The 21,906-nt window shown below is 37.4% G+C and overlaps 1 protein-coding gene across 1 annotated transcript in view; it reads left to right on the top strand.

Annotated features, from left to right (window-relative positions):
- Window positions 1–21,906, top strand: part of CPQ (carboxypeptidase Q) — a 233,789-nt gene that overhangs the window by 70,825 nt on the left and 141,058 nt on the right. Inside the window, exon 2 of the mRNA XM_012722824.1 lies at window positions 9,137–9,598. Within this exon, the coding sequence (XP_012578278.1) occupies window positions 9,169–9,598 (430 nt within the window). The 5' untranslated portion in view covers window positions 9,137–9,168. The remainder of the gene's footprint in view (window positions 1–9,136; window positions 9,599–21,906) is intronic.

Raw genomic sequence — 21,906 nt, 5'->3', positions numbered from 1 at the left:
AAACATTAGAAAGGAGAGCCAGATAAGGGAAGAGGAGTGTTTGGAAAAGGAGAAACTGCCCATAATGTCAAATGTTTTAGATGTTGAGTATGATAGGAACTGAAATGTTTTCATTGAATTTATAAACAAGGACATCCACAGTGACCTTTGTGGTTTCCATTTTAGTCGGCTGGTGGTAGAAGACATCAAAACAATACATTAAGTAGTGGTTTTTGTATATGAGCCCGTTAAGAATGTGGTACAAGGTGATTCAGTCAAGTGTTAACATGGAGTCTAAAGAAAACTCTGATTGATATTAAAATTTAAAGAAAATTCATAACTGTATGTTATAGCTGAAATATAACCCCTTACTTTACATGTGAAGAAAGACTTCATATAAACTGTTCAAAGCCATGCATCTGGAGAGGGATCGAAAGGACCAAGCCCTAGGTCTCTTGACTCTATTTATGAAAGGATCTTGTGAATATGCTATAATTTAAAGGAGCAAACTAATGCCTTCTGCAGGAAAAGTAATCATTAAAGTGATGAATCAGGCCTGTATACTGTGTTATGAAATATAACTACTTGTTTGATGAATTTCATCATTTATTCTATAAATATTTATTGACAGGAATGATGCTGTTTGCTTAGAGTGGTTCCACCTTGAGTGGAGATTGATGAGCTGGCTCTGGCATCATGGATGCTGCCTCTTCAAATGGAAAAGGGTTGGTAGCATATAGAGAATAGCATGAGCAGAGCTGGAGAGGAGAGAGTGTTCTTTGACCTCAAGGACTGGTAAGCAGTCTGTTGGGGCTGCAGTATAAGGGTGGAGGAACCACAGGGGGTGAGTGTGAAGACTTCAAAGCCATCCCCATTCCACCCAACAGTGAATGCAGGCAAGCAGATGTGGTAAGCCTCAGTGTCACTCGATTTGGGTTTAAAATAGATCTGATAGCAATATGGAAGGAAGATGGGTGGGGAAGGATCTGCTTATAAGGCAGGGAGATGGGTGAAAAAGTGTTTTAAGTGAAAGATAACAGAGTGCTGAGCTGGGAAAGAGATGGTCAGGTTGGTGAGGAGGAAAATAAGAAAGAATTTAAAAGGACCACAGGCAGGATTTGTGAACCATTCACCTGTTCTCCCTGAGAGAGAGGACACCTCCAGACTCTGCTGTTTCTGATTTACTGTCTGGGTTGGGAACAAAGGAAAAGCAGGTTCGAAATGGAAGATTCTGAGTTTGGTGTTGGATATTTCAAATAGAGGCGCTTGTGGGAAAGTTAGGTAGACCACAGGTCAGGGCCTGGTTTGTGATGTTAATTAACGTAGACAATATATTTCACTATGACTTCCTTTGAGCCCCCCAAGGTAGTACAGCAGTTGGAATTGTTTTGATAGCTACAGAAAACAAAAATCCAACTAGCTACAGAAAACAAAAATCCATCTAGCAGTGACTAAAACAAATGGAGTTCATTTTTCTGATGTGACACAAGTTGGTGGTGCTGGGTATCGGCTCTGTGGCTCAGTGCTGGGGGGACCACTTTCTCTAGGACTTGACCTTGTGCTTACAAAATAGCTGATGCAGCTCAAGAATTGTGACCGCCCTCTTGTCAGCTGCTTCAGTTTGTGTCTCTTTCGGTAGAACTATGTCCCGCAGCCTCCTGTGCTGGTTCTAAGAATGAGGAAGAAAATTGTTGAAGTCACTAAGATCACTATCCCCATAGACTGTTCCCTATCCCATCAGACATGATGCCTCTTTATTTTTAAAAAAATACAAATCATTTATAATGCCTGCTTCATTATTCTGAATTAAATATCATGGATAATGTGTTTGTGTGTCTTTTCAAATAAATCAGGATGCTGAACTAATTAAAGGAGAAATTAATTTATAATGAAATACTTCAAAATGCGCCTTCCCAGGCGTGCCAACACTAGCCAGCATAATGAAACAATCAGGCTGGCTGGTGAGTGTGGCAGCAGCAAGGGCAGACAGGCCTGCTGTGGTGTGAGGGTGCCGCCCCTGGTCCCCTGAAAACCCACAGTCATGGGGCTTTGCTGAGATGATGGGCGGCTCCTGGTGAAGATCTGAGCAAAGCAGCACACAGATCTCTTATGATGTACATGATACTTCATTTTTGAAAATGTAAACTTGATTTTAAACTGCGCAAAGCCCCCCCCCCTTTAAAAAATAAAACAAACCATATATTTCTATGAGCAAGAGATTTAGGCTTAGGCTTAAGGAATGAGCTTTTCACAGCACGAAAGCTTCTGTGGACTGTTGGAAAGTTCTCAGCACACAGGATTGTTCCCCACAGAGCAGTGTGCCTGGTGGCCTCTGTGAACTAATTGCTAGAGGGTCCTCCATATCCTTATGACAGCCAGAACACTGCCCTGCTCCCACATATTCAGAATGCCTCCTGTTAGTACCATCCATTTTGAGAACAATTGGCTTAGATTCATGGGGCTGAACCCATTGGACCCCAAACAAAATTTTAAATTGGTCAGCAAACAAAAAAAAAAAAAGGAGGGGTGTGGGCATTGAATAACTAACTGTCTGCAAATTAGAGCACCTGAGTTTTGATGATTTTTGTATCTTCTCCAAATTCTTACACATTTCCTGGCATGTAGTGAATCCACAATGAGCTTTCATGAATGACTGAATGCCTAATTGGAAAATAAGCCATGGAAATTAGAAAGCTGGTATTATTTGAACTTTAAATTTAATAGAGAAAAGAATCTTCCTTAAGATGATTAAAGGGCTGATTATTATAAAGCCAGAAATGTTAGCAGGAGTTGGGAAGTAAACTTCTATACGCCAGTGTCTACGCTAGGATTTAGCATCTCTGGTCTTTCTGTCAGCTACGTGCTGTGGACAGAAACTAAAATATCAGTGAGTTCTATTTAGCAATGGGAGATTTAGGGGAAATAAAATTTAAGTTTTTATGGAAGCAGTATATTTTCTTTAGAAGAGAAAGAGATGTAACAAAAGAATCAATAAAAATCTCAGTTTCTAAATCTTGTTCCTGTCTTTTAGCACATTCTGTTTTCATTGTGTTCTTTTCTACTTCACTAGTCTATTTATCCTGGCATTTCTATCATAGTTGAAGGCATTTTCAAACAGTAATATTTTAGGCAAAATATTTAGAAATAGAAGCGAAAGGTTTTGTTTTGTTTCCTCAAAATATAAGCCTATTATTAGGATATAATTCACAGTAGGAGAAAGTTTCGTTTGCTTTCAGAATAAAAATGACATTATAAGTGAATTTTACTTTATTATTATTTTTTTTGTGTGTGTGTGAAAAAGATAGTCTCTAACTGTGGGCTGTGAAGACAATATACAAATAGCAAGTCTTTCTCAAATAGTGCTCTAAATTGGCCTTTGAATATATAACTTCCTGAACTCAAAGATGTGATACAGCATGGTTTTTTAAAATAGTTGCTTAACATTTTATGGCTATAGCCTTTAATAGTTCCATAGCTTGAATCCAAGTAAAGGAACAATGATTCTTGTATAAAAGAATACAGTTTTTAATGTGCATCTTAAGTGTAGACATTTCAAATGTCCTATAAGTGTTTCAAAGTGTGCTAGATTATTTTTGTCAGTTGGGATATTAGTATTTTAGGGATTTTAATGGAAGAAGATACTTATGTCTTTGTAAATGAATTGCTTGACCAATGAGTCTTCTGTAAGGCTTACTTTTGTCTCTGAAAATTGCAAGGAATAACAAGATAGATAAGTAGTGACTTGTTTGGAGATTTTGAGGAACTTCATTCATATATTGTTGTTCTAATATGGTATGTTTTGAACTAGGTAATGAAGATCAAAAACAAAAAACAATCCTTTCCTCCCCTTCCCTCTTTCTTTCCCTTCCTGCTCTTTCTCCTTCCTTCTCTCTTCCTCCCTCCCTTATTGCTTTCCTTCCCTCTCTATGCATCCTCCTTTTTTTCATTGTTACTTTCTTCATTGTGTCTCCTATTATAATGTCCTTGGGCGTTTTGTTCTGTGTCTGTGGGATTATCACTCAATAAACCTTCTTAGTCATACTTTTGGGATTTCTCTCTTCCTGTGTGCTGCCCCTTCCACTATTTCCTCCACTTAAAACCAACGTGTTCTTTGCTCATGAGGCAGGGGCTTGTAAAGCCTCTCTGTCTTCGTGGCTTCTCAGTTGGGCCTTCAGGGCACTCCTACCTTTTCCACTTGCTCACCTTTAGCTCAAACACATTGTCTTCCAGAACCTCAGCTAAGTCATCGGACATCTCTCTCTCTCAGTGACACTGAGCAGTTCTTTGAGGATGTATAAAATTACCCTGAAACTGGCATCTTCATTGCTTCGTTAGTGCTCAATACATTTTTGCTAAATGAATGGAGAGATAAAGTTATAACCCAAATGAAATGTCTTTTGCAATTAACGAAGAGGAAATGTTTGAAACCACTGTAGAATTATTTCCCCCCTTTGCAGATTGGAGAAAAATACCACTGTAGCTTGCTTCATTTACTTGATGAAATGGCTATCTTGGGACATTTGTATTTCTGAACAAGGGCAGACTGACAGGTCTTTCAGATCAGTAGACCCTATTTGGGTCAATCTGATCGTAGTGTTTTGTGGGAGATTTAAAAAGGCTCAGCTTCCAATCACTTGTGCCATTCATGACTTTATTAAATCCTCTTCTTTTCTCTGGTAAACTATTGCATGTTTATCACTCATTGGGTAAAACTGTGAATTTTGATTTTCCTAAAATTAGCTTTGAGCTAGTAGTACCTCTCCTAATATGAAAGAAAGGAATTGGTGAATAAATCTTAAATTCATCTTATCCAAACCCATTTTGATTTTACACAAAAAAAATTTTTACTTTTGGTCCATGTCTTTTCACAGTAAGGAGGGCTAATGTCTTAAATTCTTTCACATAAATAGACCAGTGCCTTTGAGCTTCTTTCTCATTTAGATTGGCACCAGGTCTAGAGTGAAATTTGTGCTGTATAGAGATCCTAATTGTCTGAATTAGGAGAGAATTTCTTCAATTTGTCCTTGATTGTTGGTCTCTACTTGGCTTTATTCTGTCTATATGTTCTAATTTATTATAAGTCTCTATTTATTGCTAGAAATGCCCAAATTATATATCATATTATTGTCCCTGTATTTTAAAATTATGCATTTATTTATAGTGTTTTTCTAAAGTGGAATGTAATATAGTAAACATCTTGTTCCACTTTTGTTACTTCTTAAAATATTGACAGTTAGGCCCTTCCTGGTGGCCCAGCGGGTTAAAGCACAGCACTGAGAAGCTAAAGCCACTTCCGCATGAGTTCGATTCCCGCCTGCCCCGGAGGTGACCACATGACACGGCAGACCTCTCCTGACCCGCCTGCTGCTCCCCTCAGCAGTGTGCTTCATCGATCTGCCTGTTCTGCTCCCCACTCTGTCTCTGGTGAATCCTCTCACCGCCCCTGAGCCTCTGGCCTGTACCCCAGTTCTGTATGCACAAATAAATAAATCTTAAAAAAAATATTGACAGTTAATAATTTTCTATTGTTTAATAATGAAAACATATCTTAGTTGGGCTAATATACCTTTCTAAAACCAATAAAAAAGGATTCTTTCAGTGTTCCGTTGGAGTGACATATAATTATACACTCTAGCCATGAAGTATATCAGTAATTTTCAGATTATGTTCCAAGGAAAGCCAGGTTTAGAATCAACTAGCAAGTAGTGTTTCCTCATGCTTATTCATTGTATGAATCTGCTTAAGCATATATACTTATGTTATTTAGTTACTTGCTTCTCAGATTGGAAGTCCTTCAGTAAATTTTTACTACACATAAATGTATGTAGTAGTGTCCAATAACAAAGCAATTCTTAATCCTTCAGGAAGTCTGTCCTATTGGTTCAATTACCTGGTTGGTTGTAGCTACTGCTTTAACTGCTGTCTGAGAATCACAACTCAGGTTATGCTTAAGTTTCCAAAGCAAGGGTATGGGATAGGGCTCCCTTAACAATCCTCATCACTACAATGCTGTCATTATATGATTCATCATTTGATGTGTATTGTGGAACTGTTAATTAATGTTTGCAGAATGAGTAGAGAATTTTTAATGAGAAGTAGATATTTGTGTTTAGTGTTAATTAGCAGATGACTTATTAACTCTTCCTCTTTTTTTCTGTACCTACAACATATTGAAAAAATATAAGAATTGTAATCTGTTGAAATACTTTGCTTGATAAAACTTAGTCTTTTTAAATAAGCACCAGTATATTAAACAGTTATAACAAAAATAAAAACGGTGGCAGTATATAGTTTTCATATTATTGAAGATATGATAGCAAGTTTTTATTTCTATCACTTCTTTGTGAAGTGAACTAGACAAGTACTCAAACACCTTAGGGAAAGTTAAGACCTAGTGAGATTAAGGACTCATTTATCCACTAAATTAAAATGTATTGAGTGCCTACACATGGGTACAATGATTGAAGCCTAATGATGAGTAATTTACCCGACTAGACATGGAAAATATGAAAGATCTATAATCAAATATATCAGTTATTTGATAATATTGTTGATTATGACAAAAATACATAAAATGGCTCAAATAACTGTAGGTTGCTGTGGTGGTGAAGGTCCACAAAACAGGTAATTTTAAAGCATTTTCATTTAACAAACGAGTGGAGATACTTGTAAGATGAAAGGGAATAGGGTGAGAAGAAGGCCTTGAAGAATGAACGTGTGCTGTGACCTAAAGTTCAGAAAGACCCTGAGTGTTTGGAGAATGGTGTCCAGGTCAAATGGAGCTACCACGTTTAATCTAATACATCTGCAATATTTGTGTGTGTGTATGTGTGTTTTTCATACTTAGTATGAAGTATTTGATTTAAAGGAGAAAATCATGTATGTATTTTTTAAAAAAGTTTACTTTTTTATGCATACAGAGCAGGGATTCAGGCCAGAGGTGTGTGTGGGGGGTGGAGGGGCGGTGAGAGGATTCACCAGAGACCGAATGGGAAGCAGAACAGGCAGGCTGATGAAATACACTGCCAGATCTGCTGCGTGATGTGGGTTACCTCTGGCGCAAGGGATCCCACCCGCTGTGTAGCGGCTGCTGCGGCCAGCTTGCAGTACTGCACCGTAACCCGCTGTGCCACCTGTATGTATTTTATACTTGTAAAACATCTCATTTTAGACCAGTCACATTTTAAATGCTCAGAATATAGAATATTAGCGTGTGTGTGTGTGTGTGTGTGTGTGTGTGTGTGTGAGAGAGAGAGAGAGAGAGAGAGAGAGAGAGAGAGAGAGAGAAACAGACTTAGAAAGAGATAAGGTCATAGTCGTTGGATCCGTATTTTGAAAGCCCTTGTATACAGGCTGAATTTGGAGTTTACTCAAATTCATGGCTTAATTTTATGGCTGCTTCTCAAATATCTGTGGTGAAAGATCAGTCTTAGATATTAAATTTAATGCAGACTGATAGCTTTGTAATGTAGTAGTAGTGAATTAGAAAAATGTACAGTTACTTTGTCAATTGTCTATAAAGTGAGCTGTAGGGTAAACGAAGTTGGCCCGGCCTTTATGCCATTGGCCACTGTGGCTATCACCTGTGGCCTTGATCTCGTTAAGGTGGAAGGGGCATGGGTGTGGGGCACGCGAGCCTGATTACAGACACCTGAGTGTGGGCGTCTGCGCATGTGCTGTGTGCACACGTGTGCTGAGGAGGAAGGGATATAAAGGCGGTGTTACTCAGCCACAGCTGCAGCAGAACAGCTCGAGAGGCCGAGCAGCAGCTGCCAGAGGAGGAGACCAAGCGAGAACTCCAGAAAAAGCCCAGAGAAGAGACTATAGAAATGTCCAGGGGACTCAGGTTGGTGTCTGCTGCTGACTGGTTCTCCCAGCTTACCATTAAACCCAGAGTTTTCTTTTAAACTTCTAGAATAGACGGCGAACCTACTGGGCCTAGGATGGTTGCAAGAGAGGTGCCTTAGCCAGTGCTCCAGGAGAACCATCTATGATGATAGGGTGTTTGGTTTGCCCTGCCCAGTACGGTAGCCACTAGCGACATGCGGCTGTTGAGCATTTGAAATGCTCCAGTGTGAGAAACCGATTATTTAATTTAAATCATTTAATTTGAATAACTGTGCAAAATTTACTGGCTACTGCATTGCACAGCACTGAATGTGTTTATTACTAATCTCTGTATTCATCCACGGTGGGCTAATGAAAAGTACTTGGCTTTCATTCACAAGCCATGCTTTAATATCACTCTTTGGACTGTAAACAGCGGAGCTAGAAAACTTTTATATGTCGTTGGTCAATTTCCTTAATACATATTTTGGTCCAATAGGATCTTCATGGAAAATGAAGGTTACACTAAGAAACTGTCTAATAGAGTTGTAAGAATTGAATGTTAGGGGTTAGGGCAAGCACCCAGAAAAGATGACATGTGGAAGGGCCTAAAAAGACAGTGCAGAGATACAGAGGAAAGAGCATGGATGGAGAGGGAAGCTTTGGAAGCTTTGTACCATGCTGTCTGGAGGGAGCGGTCACACATACTACTGTCCCAGCCTTGTCACTGCTGCCACCACTTGCTTTCTCATTCCTGGTTATCTTATTTTGCTCTTTTAGCATAAGTTAAATGTCTATATTAGTGTATTTTAAACATACTTTACACTGACTAACATGAGTCTATGTTTTTGTTTTTGTTTTTTTTTTAAGATTTATGCATACAGAACTGGGGTACAGGCCTGAGGTGCAGGGGTGGCAAGAGGCTTCACCAGAGACAGAGTGGGGAGCAGAACAGGCAGATCAATGAAGTACACTGCTGATGGGGGCAGCGGGCGGGTCAGGAGAGCTCTGCCACACCATGTGTGTCACCTCCGGGGGTGGGTGATAGAACTCATGCGGAAGTGGCTTTAGTTTCTTAGTGCTGCGCTTTAACCCGCTGCGCCACCAGGGAGGGCCCGTTTCTATGCTTTTAACAAATGCTGCCATATTAATAAGGCTAAAAATTTCCTTTTATTCATTCTTGAGGGCCGTGATGCCTGAATTTGATAGTGGAAGTCAGGCAATGAATATTTGAGTAGAAAAGAGGAATCCTGTTTGAAAAGCAATCTCTGGACATGGACATATGACTGTGTGATTCTTTTCCCTAAATCTTGTTTCTTCCTCACCATAGGTACTTTTAGGAAGAAAACAAACTAAAAAAAAATGAGATCCCTTCTTTTCACATTTGTTGGCCTTCACCTTTTATCCCTGAACTCTGGGAAACCTATATATAAGGATGGTGTCTCTCAAAGAACTTTTCAAGAAATGAAAGAAGAAATAGCCAGCTATGGAGACATTGCTAAAGCAATTATCGATCTTGCTGTTTATGGTAAAGCCCAGAACAGATCCTATGAGCGACTGGCACTTCTGGTTGATACTGTTGGACCCCGACTAAGTGGCTCCAAAAGCCTAGAAAAGGCCATCCAAATCATGTACCGAAATCTACAGGAAGATGGACTGGAAAATGTCCACTTGGAGCCAGTCAAAATACCCCACTGGGAAAGGGGAGAAGAATCAGCTGTGATGGTTGAGCCACGAATTCACAAGATGGCTATTTTGGGTCTTGGCAGCAGCATTGGGACACCCCCAGAAGGTATAATTTGTCTTTTCAATTCATTTTGCTTTGCATTTTATAAAACTCATGTATGTGTCATAATTGACTATGGTATGCACGATTCGTATTACAACTGGGGTGGTAAAAACATATATCCTCTCCCACTTACCATCTTATCAATTCATACTTTTCCTTACTTCTTACTTTCCTCCCTTTCTACTACCTTTTCTGAAAGAAAGGTGATTGTATGGGATCCCTATTTAAATGAAATATTTATAGCTATTGTTTCATGATATTTATCAGCTTTATCTAATTTCTGTGTTATCTGACATGAGTATCATTCTGTTTAGAACTAGGATGCATATAAACAGGTTACAAAGTCAAACTTATTCCAAGTAGCCTTGATGTACAGAATTTCTTAGAATTAAAGAAACAGGGGACAGTCTTGTACATTGAATTGATTATTTTTACAGAATCTGAGGCCCCTAATGAAAAGAATTATCTCAGTTAATTGTTTTGTAGTGGAGAAGATCTGCCACACTTCTCACCCTGCTGTTTGGAAGCCTTACTGTGATGGTCAGTTCTGATTTTTCTGAGTATATGAATCAAGTGGTAGAGTCTCCTAAGGTATTAGGAAAATTCTCAGCTTTGGTTCCATATTGTCAACTATGAGTTTTGTTCCATTGCCTTTGTTATATGTTAATCTCTGCGAGGCACAAACCTGTAAGGTCCTTTCATTTGAGCCCTCCCAACTGTTCTGAATTTTGTTCTCTAGCCCTTTTTTATGAACAGATAAGAAAATTATGAGGGTTAGTCAGTTTACCTAGGATTTTACAACTAAGTATTAAGATGCCAAGTTTAGGCATGAAAAACGGTCAAACTCTTGACTTTATGCTTTTAATTGTTAGACAATTGTCTCATGTATACATATTTTAATATTATTTATTTTCATTTATAAGATTTTTCCTTTTTGTAATCTTTTGTATTCTTAGTCTGGAACAGATCTCTCTAAAAAGCTGCTAATACCTATACTGTGATGAAGGGAGGATGTATTGATTTCTGTACTTTCTTTTAGGAGATGTTTCTTTCTTACCATTATTCTCATTCTGTATCTGGGCCTGCTTTTCCCTATCTGCCTTGTATTGAAAACTAAGCCAACTAAACTGATTGCTCCTGAGGCCTTCAAATCCCAGGGGAAGTGAATGTTGCTCGTTGGAATCTATTGTGGTGATCCAAGACTTGCTTTCACCCCACTTCTCATTCCATGGGACTCAAGGTATATAAACAGTTGTCTTGTAACTGGACTATTTTAAGCTCTGAGGAGCCAGGAGAGTTAGGTTGGATCAGGTGTGTAAAAATTCCCATAGGAAATATTGTAAAATCAGCACATGGGGGGATCTCTAGCCATGGGTAGAATGGTGCAGAGCTATTCCCGCAGGCTTGGCTTAGTCACTAGTTATGTGACCTTGGATCAGTCATTTAATCTCTATGGATCTTACTTTTGTCACCTATAAACTATAAATATAGGTGGATTTCCAGGGACATGTGCTTCTACTTCATTTCATGATTACTGTCCTCAAAATCCCTTTTAGTCCTATTAATTCCTTTATAATTTGTTAATTATGGAGGAGCAAATACTATTGCTAATGACACATAGGTGTTCCTGTATCTTTAACAAACAACTTATTTTTTACTTATTTCCTTAAGCAAAAATTTGATAACAGGTAAGGAGAGGCATAATTAAATGATTTTTATTTGTATAGACTTCGAACATCAGCTTCATTGTTTTCAATTGATGGACAACATGTTCTTGAAATTGCACTTAGAAACTTAAAGTTCCAGTCAAGCTGGCCTTGAATTTTGAATTGTGTGCAATAATTGGTACTTCCTGGTTCATGTCAGTGTGTGTACCTTACGACTTTTCTTTATGAAAATGACTTAGAAGTTGGATGAGGAAGAAATGGAGATAGCACTAAAGTAGACTGACTTAATGTGTAAAGTTAACTGGTGGTTGATGTTTATTTGTAGAAAATAGAATCTACTATAAATGGTTTAAGCAGATATGAGTGTATTACAGGATTATAAATGGCTTACAGAATCACTGAGGAAGCTAATGATGCAGATCTTAATTTCAGTTTTTCAGGAATGATTTTGAGAGCGATTTTTGTGGAATATAGCTAACATGATGGAAAATTCCTTTCTTAGAGTGAGCAGTGGCCTTTCTCAGAAAGCTGCTGCAGAAAACCCAGATGTGTCCACAATGATGCTTATCTCTGAGATAGTAGAAACAGAAGAAAACTTCCTTCACCTAATTTCTGCCTTTCAGATCATGCTAGTGTGTATAGAATTGCTGATACTAACTATAGGAAGTCCCAGAAATGCAAAGAACTTGCAACTTCTAAAATGATCACAGGTGAAGAATATTAGCTCTTACAGAGAGACAATTGCAGTTGAAGTAAGTTAGAATAAATATTTAGTGCCAGTTGTCCATATCCTATGGACACTATGCTCATTTCATTATATCTCTTAATTATTATGTTATAAATGTCTTTTCATAAATGACTGAAAAAAAAAAAGAAGGAATTGTTTTCTGCCTGGGGTACCTATATTTAGGGAATCAGCTTCAAATATCTTCTCTATGGAAACTCATCCCCAAAGTAGTCTGGAAAGCCATAACTTAAGCTTGCTCTAAACTCTGCTGAATTCATCTCATAGGACCTAAAATAGCCCTCCAGCATATCCTAGGAAGTATCCTCAATTAATTTCTTAGTGAGGTGCTAACTAATTTACACACAAGGTCCTATCAGCAGATGATTAGTTATTTGCACCTGTCCTCTGACACGGCATATTCACACCTTTTCCCCCACATGGGCTTCAACTTTGTCTGACATCTAATTACAGTACTAGCAGAAGTTGTGGGGAGCCTGTATCCACAGATGAAACTTGAAATTTGGAAGGGTGTGATCAGGTGAAGAATCTTACTCCAAAATTTAGAGGTTGCAAGTTTTCTCTACAGCAAGTCAGGATGGGAATGAAGAGTATGGGGACAAAGGAACTGGCATTTACTGAGTATCTCTTACACACTAGTCATTGTTCAGACTCTTTGACTTGCATTGTCTTTTGGAGTAGATATTGCTTACACTTCACAGAGGGCAGGCTCTTGGAGGTTTAGCACTTTTTCACATAGCTAATACATAGTAGGGTTTTTCCCCAAGTCAAACTTTTTCTGTAGCCTTCCCTTTTCACCTTGCCTCATGGTGGCTCTTGGTAGCTTTCAGATATTCCTGTTATCCTTTGACCATTTCCTCAAGGATGGGGTCATGATATCAGTCTCCTAAATGCCTTCATACTCAAAGAAATGCAGCTTAAATTAAAAAGTTCAAGCCATAAGACAAAAAGTTTATCAAATTTGAATATATCAGATTTAACAATAGCTAGACAATGAAATATGAGAGCTGTTAAGAGAGATGGAAAAATTGGAGAAGATATTAACACTGTTTGACATCATTGAGATTACTGTGTAGGTTGTGAACTACTGGAAAATAAGAAAATAGGCAGGAAGGGTAATAAAAAAATAAACAAAGGCAGAAACCTAAAAGCTACCAAGTGTATATAGAGAGTTTAACTCATTAGTAATCAGAACAATGGAAATTTTAAAAATAACACATTCATTTCACAGCAGAAATGTAAAATGTGTTATCAGGTTTGTGAGGACATAGGAACTCTCATGCATTGTTGGTGGGCATGAAACATGGTGCTGTTAGTGGGAAAGGATGTCCTGAACAAACTCTGCAGATGCAGGTTTTATGGACTCCACCCCCAACTCCAGTCATTGAAACTACAACTCCCAGCAATATCAAGGGAAAACTATGAGGACCCAAGGGTGGAGCTAAGCAACTAGATTGGGACTTTGGGGGATACACACACACACACACACACGTATATATACATATGTGTATATACATATGTATGTGTGTATATGTACACACACATACACACATATCCATGGGGAGCCATGTTAGGCTCTCTCTACTCTCTTTGGCCCTTGTGGCTGGTTGCTTGGCTCTTTGATGAGCTTTCAGTGTGCTGTTAGGGTCCAAGTCAGTGGAACTGGTAGGCTGTTCTAGTTAACTTGTATCTCTCTCTCTCTTTCCCTGGGTTGTACCTTTTCCTTTCCCTTTGTAAATAAATCTATTATTGACTCTTTTTGTGTGTGCCTGAAGTACAATTGAATTTTAAGCATGCAGGTGAGGACCCACAGACAGTAACAGTGCCATCTTTCCAAAGAACAGATTTTGTAATATTTATCCAACTTAAATATGTTTTCATATTCATTTCACTTCTAGTAATGCACTTTCTTGGTGCATTTTCTGAAAATATTGTCATATAGATCCCTAAGGTACATATATAGTGATGATTACTGTAGCCTGATTTGTGGGGATTGGGTTCATCTGAAGGTTAATCACTAGGATACTAGGCACATAAAATGTGGTAGTTGCTCCCCACATCCCAGGAAATCATATATCGAAGATGGAAGTAACAGACAAATACATGTACAACATAGATAGATCTTATAAGGTTGGGCAAAAAAGTAAAAAATAGAATGACATACATGAGACAAAAGCATACATACAAATACAATTTTGTGTGCATGCAGAATAATACTGCACATTTTACAGGAACATATATAAACCAGAAGCATCTTAGAACAGTTGTTTAACTTAGACATGGAGTGAGGTGGGAATGAGGAATGGGGATCAAACAGAATAATACATTTTAAAAACAAGCAAGTAGAACAGTGATTTGCCTTCATGGGACAATGATTATAATATATTAATTAAGGAAAGGTATGAACCCAACACACTGAACCTCATGTTTAACAAAAACAAAATTCTACTTATCGGTCCATGAGTTGAGATATTTGGTTAAAGGGAAATATTTGATTAACTTGTCATTTTTCTCTGAGAGGAAAGGAAATCCACTTTTTTCCTTTGTAAACATCCAATATTCTGTCTACCCATGATCTTATGCTATTTACTTAGATTATGCCTACACAATGTAATATCCCTTTTACTCATGTGTTAGTTATAATGCAATGTATCTTTGTCATTGTTATGCTCATAATTTCAAAGCTTCTGGAGGCAGGGATGATGTGTCTTTCAGTTTGCTTTATAGCTTTTAATTTAGTCAGATCTTTAGGTTACATCAGTGATAATCTCAATGTTTAAATTTTTTTCTAAAGATTTATTTATTTGTGCATACAGAACTGGGGTACAGGCCAGAGGCTCAGGGGTGGTGAGAGGCTTCACCAGAGACAGAGTGGGGAGCAGAGCAGGCAGATCGACGAAGTACACTGCTGAGGGGAGCAGCGGGCAGGTCAGGAGAGGTCTGCCGTGCCATGTGGTCACCTCCAGGGCAGGTGGGACTCGAACTCATGAGGAAGTGTTTTTAGATTCTCAGTGCTTTAACCCACTGCGCCACCAGGGAGGGCCTCAATGTTTAAATTTTATAGAAAATCTTCTAGGATTCTAAAACTGAATAGTATTCCCTGGAGACTTGATGATGAAATGTGTAGGTTGGTAGAGCCCAGGTATCCTGTCAAGTAAGCATTTTTATTCCAGCTCCTATCTCACTCCCTTTGTCAGATCTCTCTGGCATATGTTCCCAAGGAAATATCATTGGTTACTAATTAATAAACAACAATAAATGATGAGTGAATCTAAGGATCTAAGAATAATTGGTGTTGGACTTTAATCATGTGGAACTAGGAAATTTAAATAGTTTTCTTGATAGTTGTGATTCTCTTTATGTCACTGTTGTTTGCTTCTCTGTGTTGTCTCTGAACTTCTCTCTACTAACCATCTCTGTCTTTCTCTCTGTTCCTCTCTTAGTCAATCCTTATCTCAGCCTCTTTCGTTGGAATCTGTCTCTATGCCTCTTCAGTTTATACCTCCTAATTTCTGTTTAATAGCTTCCTGATAGGGTAATCTGAGGCTGACTGTATTTGTAGCTATGTCAATTTATTGCTCTAGATTTTTTTTTAAAGATTTATTTATTGTGCATACAGAATTGGAGTACAGGCCAGAGGTACAGGGATGGTGAGAGGATTCACTAGAGACAGAGTGGGGAGCAGAATAGGCTGATTGATGAAGTACACTGCTGAGGGGAGCAGCGGGCGGGTCAGGAGAGGTCTGCCACGCCATGTGGGGCCCCTCCCGGGGTGGGGATTGAACTCATGGTGAAGTGGCTTTAGCTTCTTAGTGCTGTGCTTTAACCCACTGTGCCACCAGGGAGGGCCCTATTGCTCTAGATTTCATTGGAACTTCTATCTTCTTAGTCTGAAAAATATGCTTTGACAACATTATTATATATTCTTAGAATTACAATCACTTGAAGCAGACAGTTGAGTACATATTTTATACCCTTACAGTAGTAAGGAAAAATTCTGTGATGTGTTTCACATTGAAAGTAGTTTCCTAAGAGTCAGTGTCATTTTGATGGCTTTTGGGAAAAATGCATCAATAATATCTATATGCTGAAGGCACTTTGATTTTTCCAGGGAGTTGAGAGGCTAAGGCCTTATGGAACTCCTTATATTCTTGATTTTCTTTAAAAGGTGTATGTAAATTTTCCATCAAGTTTCAGTACTTTATATCATCAAATTGAAGCATTGAAACATTTTTCTGAGGAAAACATTAAAAAGATTTGTCTTCTTTAAAGGTTGGTGGGTTAGAAATTTTAGGTCAGCTACTGGTAAAAGCATTGGATGCTCAAGGCCAGACTATCAAAATGGGTGATAAATGAACCACTGGGGCCAGATGGCATTCATCTAGTATTTTTGGAAGAACTTGGGAGTGAAATTGTTAAAACTTAGTTGAATTGTGCTTGGCCTTTATAAGTTGTCGCTGAGCCCAAATATATCATATTTTCTTTGGGACCATTTTGCACAGGAATTCTTCTAAGACTTTGTGCAGTATAATTTGTTGGTCATTATTCACTTCATACCATATACATGAAAAGGTAATGGATAGGATATTTCTGAGAGGTACATATAGGTAACATGGTGGAAGAAAGACATTTTTTTTTTTTTTAAGATGATATCTGAATAGGGAGGTAAATCTTGGATAGAGCCAGATAGGGTATATAGCCAGTGAGTATTACTGCACACTTAAAAACAAACAGTGTAATTTCAGATAAACATTCTGTCCAGAAATACTTTGTTGACTCTATGCCAAATGGATGAGAAAGAAGAAAGCTCAGAGAGAATTCAGATTTGAGAGACTAATAGTTTGGACTAATGGCCTCAGAAACTGGAACAGAATATAATAAAATCAATGTATTTTGGATACAAGAGATGAAAAGGGGAAGGAATCAAAGATTACAAAGCTTTCAAGTCTGAGTTAGTAGAAAAACTATACTATCATAGCAAGAGGAGTGCTGGGAGGAAAATTGACATCAAGATAGTAATAATGGGCTTAGTTTTTACTGCAGTGACCTTTTGAGGTTGAGTCCATAGAAAATAGTGACATCCTCTAAACAATGTCCCAAAATGCCATAAAGGAATAAATCAGAGTGTTCTCAGATCCCACGTATGTGGCATTTCTTATTTTCTTCAGTCTAATTCTACAAGCTATTGAATCCTCTCTTAATACTGCACAATGTGATTCTTGTTTACTTACCTGTCAAATCAATGTGCTGTGAGCTTGATTCAGACAAGGATTGCCTATAATCTCTGATTCTCCAGTCTGACAGTAATTGGCTATTGAGTTGGCAACCACTGCATGCCCAGCAGAGGGTTAGGTGGCTGTGATACAAGGTGACTCAAACAAGGAGGAAGAATGAAGGTGTTAAGATGGTAACAAGGAGAAGAAAAGGTTCTTTCTAGGGCTTGAATAAACCTTCAGAGGAGGATATGACACTGAAGAATGAAAGACTTACAAGGGCTAGGAAGGGTGGAAATATTCTAGGACAAGAGAGAAGGAAAGCAAATGTATGAGATTATAAAGTGAAAGAGTAAAATATGCTTGCCCAACCACTATCTGAACAGCTTCATGGTGAGAAAGTAGATGGACGTAGCCTGGAAATATGCACAAGTAGGCTGAAAATCCTTCCTAGGGTCATCTTCTCTATTCTTACATTTCTTAGGACAGAGTTATTTCTAAGATAAGGAAAGAAGGGGAGAAAGATTAGATATTTTTTATCTAATGGAAGATGCATAGGTGGAAAATATTTTCAGTTTATTTTTTGCTACTTAACTTTTGTGACCAGCACAGAGTTCTACACATTCTCTGAACTAGCTGTGATCGGTTTTGTTTGTTTGTTTGTATTTATAAACAATTACACCACTGGAATAATTTTATTTGACCTGGGAATTCATGATGACCGTTTTTTTTTTAGTAAGATATTTAGTTTAAAAAAAAATCAAGTAAACCAAACAATAACTCATACTCTCTTGATCATAGTTAATCAATAACACCATTTTCATTTTCATCATCCATACAACTATTATTACCTACTAATGTTTACCTCCTCTGTTACCATTTTAGAAATATTTGTCAGTCTTGCTATCATACAAATGACTAAAGTGAATGTGGCTTTTAGTAAATTACTGACAAAAATAATTTTTACTTCAGACTACCATATTGTGCTGCTCCTGAGCCTTACATTTCAAGTGCAATTTCTGTACTTAATTTTGAGGAAATTACCACAAATAATTCAATGCTTCATTTCCTGAGAAGGCTCTTGACTCTTCCCTTCAGTTTATACAGCAGAATATTTTTCCTCAAAAATGTATTTGCATTATCTTCATCCTGAAGAGCATTTATTGGGCATGCATTTGTAGACACTGTGAGTAATTTACATGACCTGAATAAAAACTAAATACCTAATGACATGTAAGTAGGAAGTATAAGTTCCATATTTTTAGATAATATTTTCCTGATTATAAAAGTAATGTATTTAAAAATTCCCCAAAGTAAGAGCTAAGAACTTTTGGGTAATATGCACATTCCATTTCTCCTTATACATTTGAGTGTTTATATTTACAACATACTGTGAACATTTCTCATTTTTTGAATTAGTGTATAGTGTGGTTCAGAACTTGATTGTGAGGTTGAATACTAGTTAAATCAGTAGTTGGCAGAGTGACCTTTATCAAATTATTTAACCATTTAAAGGCTGTATTTTATTTTCTGCAAATTTAGACTAGTAAGTGTTTACTTCATAGAGTTAGGGCTAGGGCAAAATGCAATAATGTAGTTAAAAAATTCGGGTGTTATATGGTAGTTTGATATAGAATATTTCAGTTATTTCTTGCTGTTTCTTTCCTGTGTGTATGTTTGCTAAGCCAGTTGCATCAGTTTTGTTTCTATTATGAATTTGTGCACTCTCTAATTACAAAAAGATTTTCCAAGTTAGACTCTCACCACCTTGTAAGTTGTCCCAAGTGGAAGTTTTTCCATTGATTTTTGAAACTTGGGACTTCTTTTCACTTATTTTTTTTATATGCATTTGATCACACCAAATAATCTCACTTGTTTGCCATGCTGATATCACTTCCTTATATACTATCTTCAACAGGACCTGGTAGGAATGAAATTTGACTGGATGGATTTACTGGAGAGATGCACATAACCTTTCAATGGAACGTGACTGGATTTGAGTTGCCTCAGGCAATGGGGTCAGCCTAAGATTTCATGAGTGGACATGGAGAGTCCTTTTAGTGGGTGCTGAAGGCTGGTGGTGGAGCTAAGCTGGAATTTTGGGTGGAGAGTGAGAGTGACAACTTGAGGTGTGATGAATTAGATGAGGCTTGCACAGCTTTACTGAATTTTGAAGATTATCTGACTTAGCGCAAGTTTGTCTTATAGATCTTGGTGGTATCTTAGAGCCTCACGCTTTTCTTCCTTCACCTCAACTTACATATTTATTGAAAATGCAATAAAAATGAGATAATATTTAAGTTTAGTAAAACATTAACAAAATGATGTGGAGGAGATAACACTTCCAAGTACCACCTGGACTATGAGTTGCTACGACCTCCATTCTGAGTTAACTCTATAAAGAGGCATGTCCAGAGACTTGGCAGATTACCTTGGAGAAACTCCTGTGTAGCCCTTAATAATATTTATTGTGGCGTTGTTTGTATAATGAGAAATTACTGCTACAGGTGGGTGGGTAAATGACGTGGAGAATATTTATCCAATGGAATATATGAAAGCATTTCAAATGGATGAACTAGGGTGACAGATATTCACCTGGATTAACTGAACAACTTTGAGTTTTAAAAAGTGACTTGAGGAATAATAAGTATGCATCATACCGTTTACATGAAGTTTAAAAACACACAAACAAAACTATATTTATAAATTCCCCTGTATGTAGTGAAACTAAGTACAATAACATTTTCAATAACATATTAGATAAGTGTAGTCTCTTGAAAAGAAAAAGATTGAGAGAATTATTTAAGAAAAAAAATCAAAGATAAATAATAAAAAAAAAATCAAAGATGAAAAGACATTAAGTCATAAGGTGACTAATATGTTCTGTGTTATCTGTTTCTATATGATTAACCTATTTCATAATGTTAAAATGGGGGAAAAGACAGAGGGAATTAATATATGACCACATAAAGAAAAATTCTCAGTAGACAAGGAAAAATAAGTTTTAATTTCACCTTTGAGCTTTGTTTCCCATTCCCTTCACCAGAAAATCTCTTAGCAGTTGCTCATGAGTCCCTCCATAACAGAGTATACAGAACATACTTAACTACCTTATGACTTAATGTCTTTACTTTGATTCTTTTTTGTTCTTAAATAATTCTATGAAAGCATATTGCATATTCATCATTTTTTCTACCAGTACAGTTAATGTCCTTTGTTGTTTTCACTAAACTATATGTATCTTGGTGATCATACATCCTATGGTTTCTGACAGTTTCTTCTCAGGAAATTTTTGCTTCATGAATGTGAATAAAACTATAGTTTCTATATTTAAGCTCAATTTTGGAATCACTAACATAGATTACACAGGATCAGTATTAGAAACTAGGTTGTAAATACAAACCTTACTTATCTACTATATTTATGATCAGATTTGAAAGGCTCTTTTACCATTAAGTTTGGCTAACAGTAGAATATACTAAGCTTGGGACGAGAGACAATGTCAAGGTGAATATATGTGAGGGATTCACTCCTCTCAAAGAAAAAGCACTCTTTTTATGGGCTTGGGCGAAAACTGGGATTTGGTACCAATACTACTTTTACAAGTCACTCTACTGAAGCCATAATTACATCTTAGGGTTGTTGCTGAATTTAGTTAATATTAAGTCTTGTGCTTCCCCCCGCCTCAATTTGTACTCAATTTGTACTCAATTTGTACAATTTGTTCTGATTTACTAAACTGAATACATATTAGTGATTATTCAGAAGGTTGGTAAGATCATCATCATATTACAGCTACATTTTATGAAAAATAGAGGAAGATCTCTTTAAATTACCCAAATCCTTTGTTGTTGTTGTTGTTGTTGTTGTTATTATTATTATTATTTGGCTAAAGGATGGAAGATTCAATTTGTGAAATAGTGAAGTAGGATGTAGTAGTTGAGCTGTAGCCACCAGGCACCTGGCCTGCCTCTGAGAAGGTTTGCTATGAGGGTCACGTGAGCCTGGATATGGGGGTTGTGGAAAGCTCCGGATCCTTGTCATCACACGTTTAGGCTTCCAACTTCTACTTCTCAAAAGAGGGAGACTTCTGGCATTTCTGATGTTTTCTATTCCTGTCACTCCTTAGATAGGGGGAAAAAAATTACAATCACTCTGTATTTGAATTTGGGAACATTAGAGTATAAACTTCTTGTGCAGAGCCTGTGGGAGGAAAGTTGCCCTCTTTATCAATCTAATTACAGTCCACATATTCCTTTGACCCACATGTTTATAACTTCATGGTGTCCATAAGTTGTAGAATAGACAGGTGCTTAGAAGTTGTAGGTAGATGTATTTTGTCCCTATACTTCTCCAGGGCAGTCAAAATTCTTAATTTTTTGAGCCTTATTTTCCTCATCTTCAAATGGGACTGATAATATCTGCTTTTCAGAATGGTATTCCAGGCAGTATGGTCTAATTTTTGGTCAACTAGATAGATGCTATACATATAAGGTAAGGTTATCCCTGGCACTTACCAACACTATTTTATGAAGTTGCTATAAGGGTGAAACAGGATCATGTGTGTGAATGTGCTTTGAAACTGAAGGAGTATGTAATTCTGTGCTATTAATGAAACACATACATTGAGCAGGGCATTTGAGGAGTGCTTTGGGCTGTATGACTAAAAGATTCTGAAACTGGAAA

This window comes from Condylura cristata, unplaced genomic scaffold (genome assembly GCF_000260355.1).
Source record: "Condylura cristata isolate star-nosed mole 26May11 unplaced genomic scaffold, ConCri1.0 scaffold00009, whole genome shotgun sequence".
In the NCBI taxonomy this organism is placed as follows: Eukaryota; Metazoa; Chordata; class Mammalia; order Eulipotyphla; family Talpidae; genus Condylura; species Condylura cristata.
The sequence above is the reverse complement of the archived record's forward strand: the minus strand, read 5'-3'. Positions and strand labels throughout refer to the sequence as shown.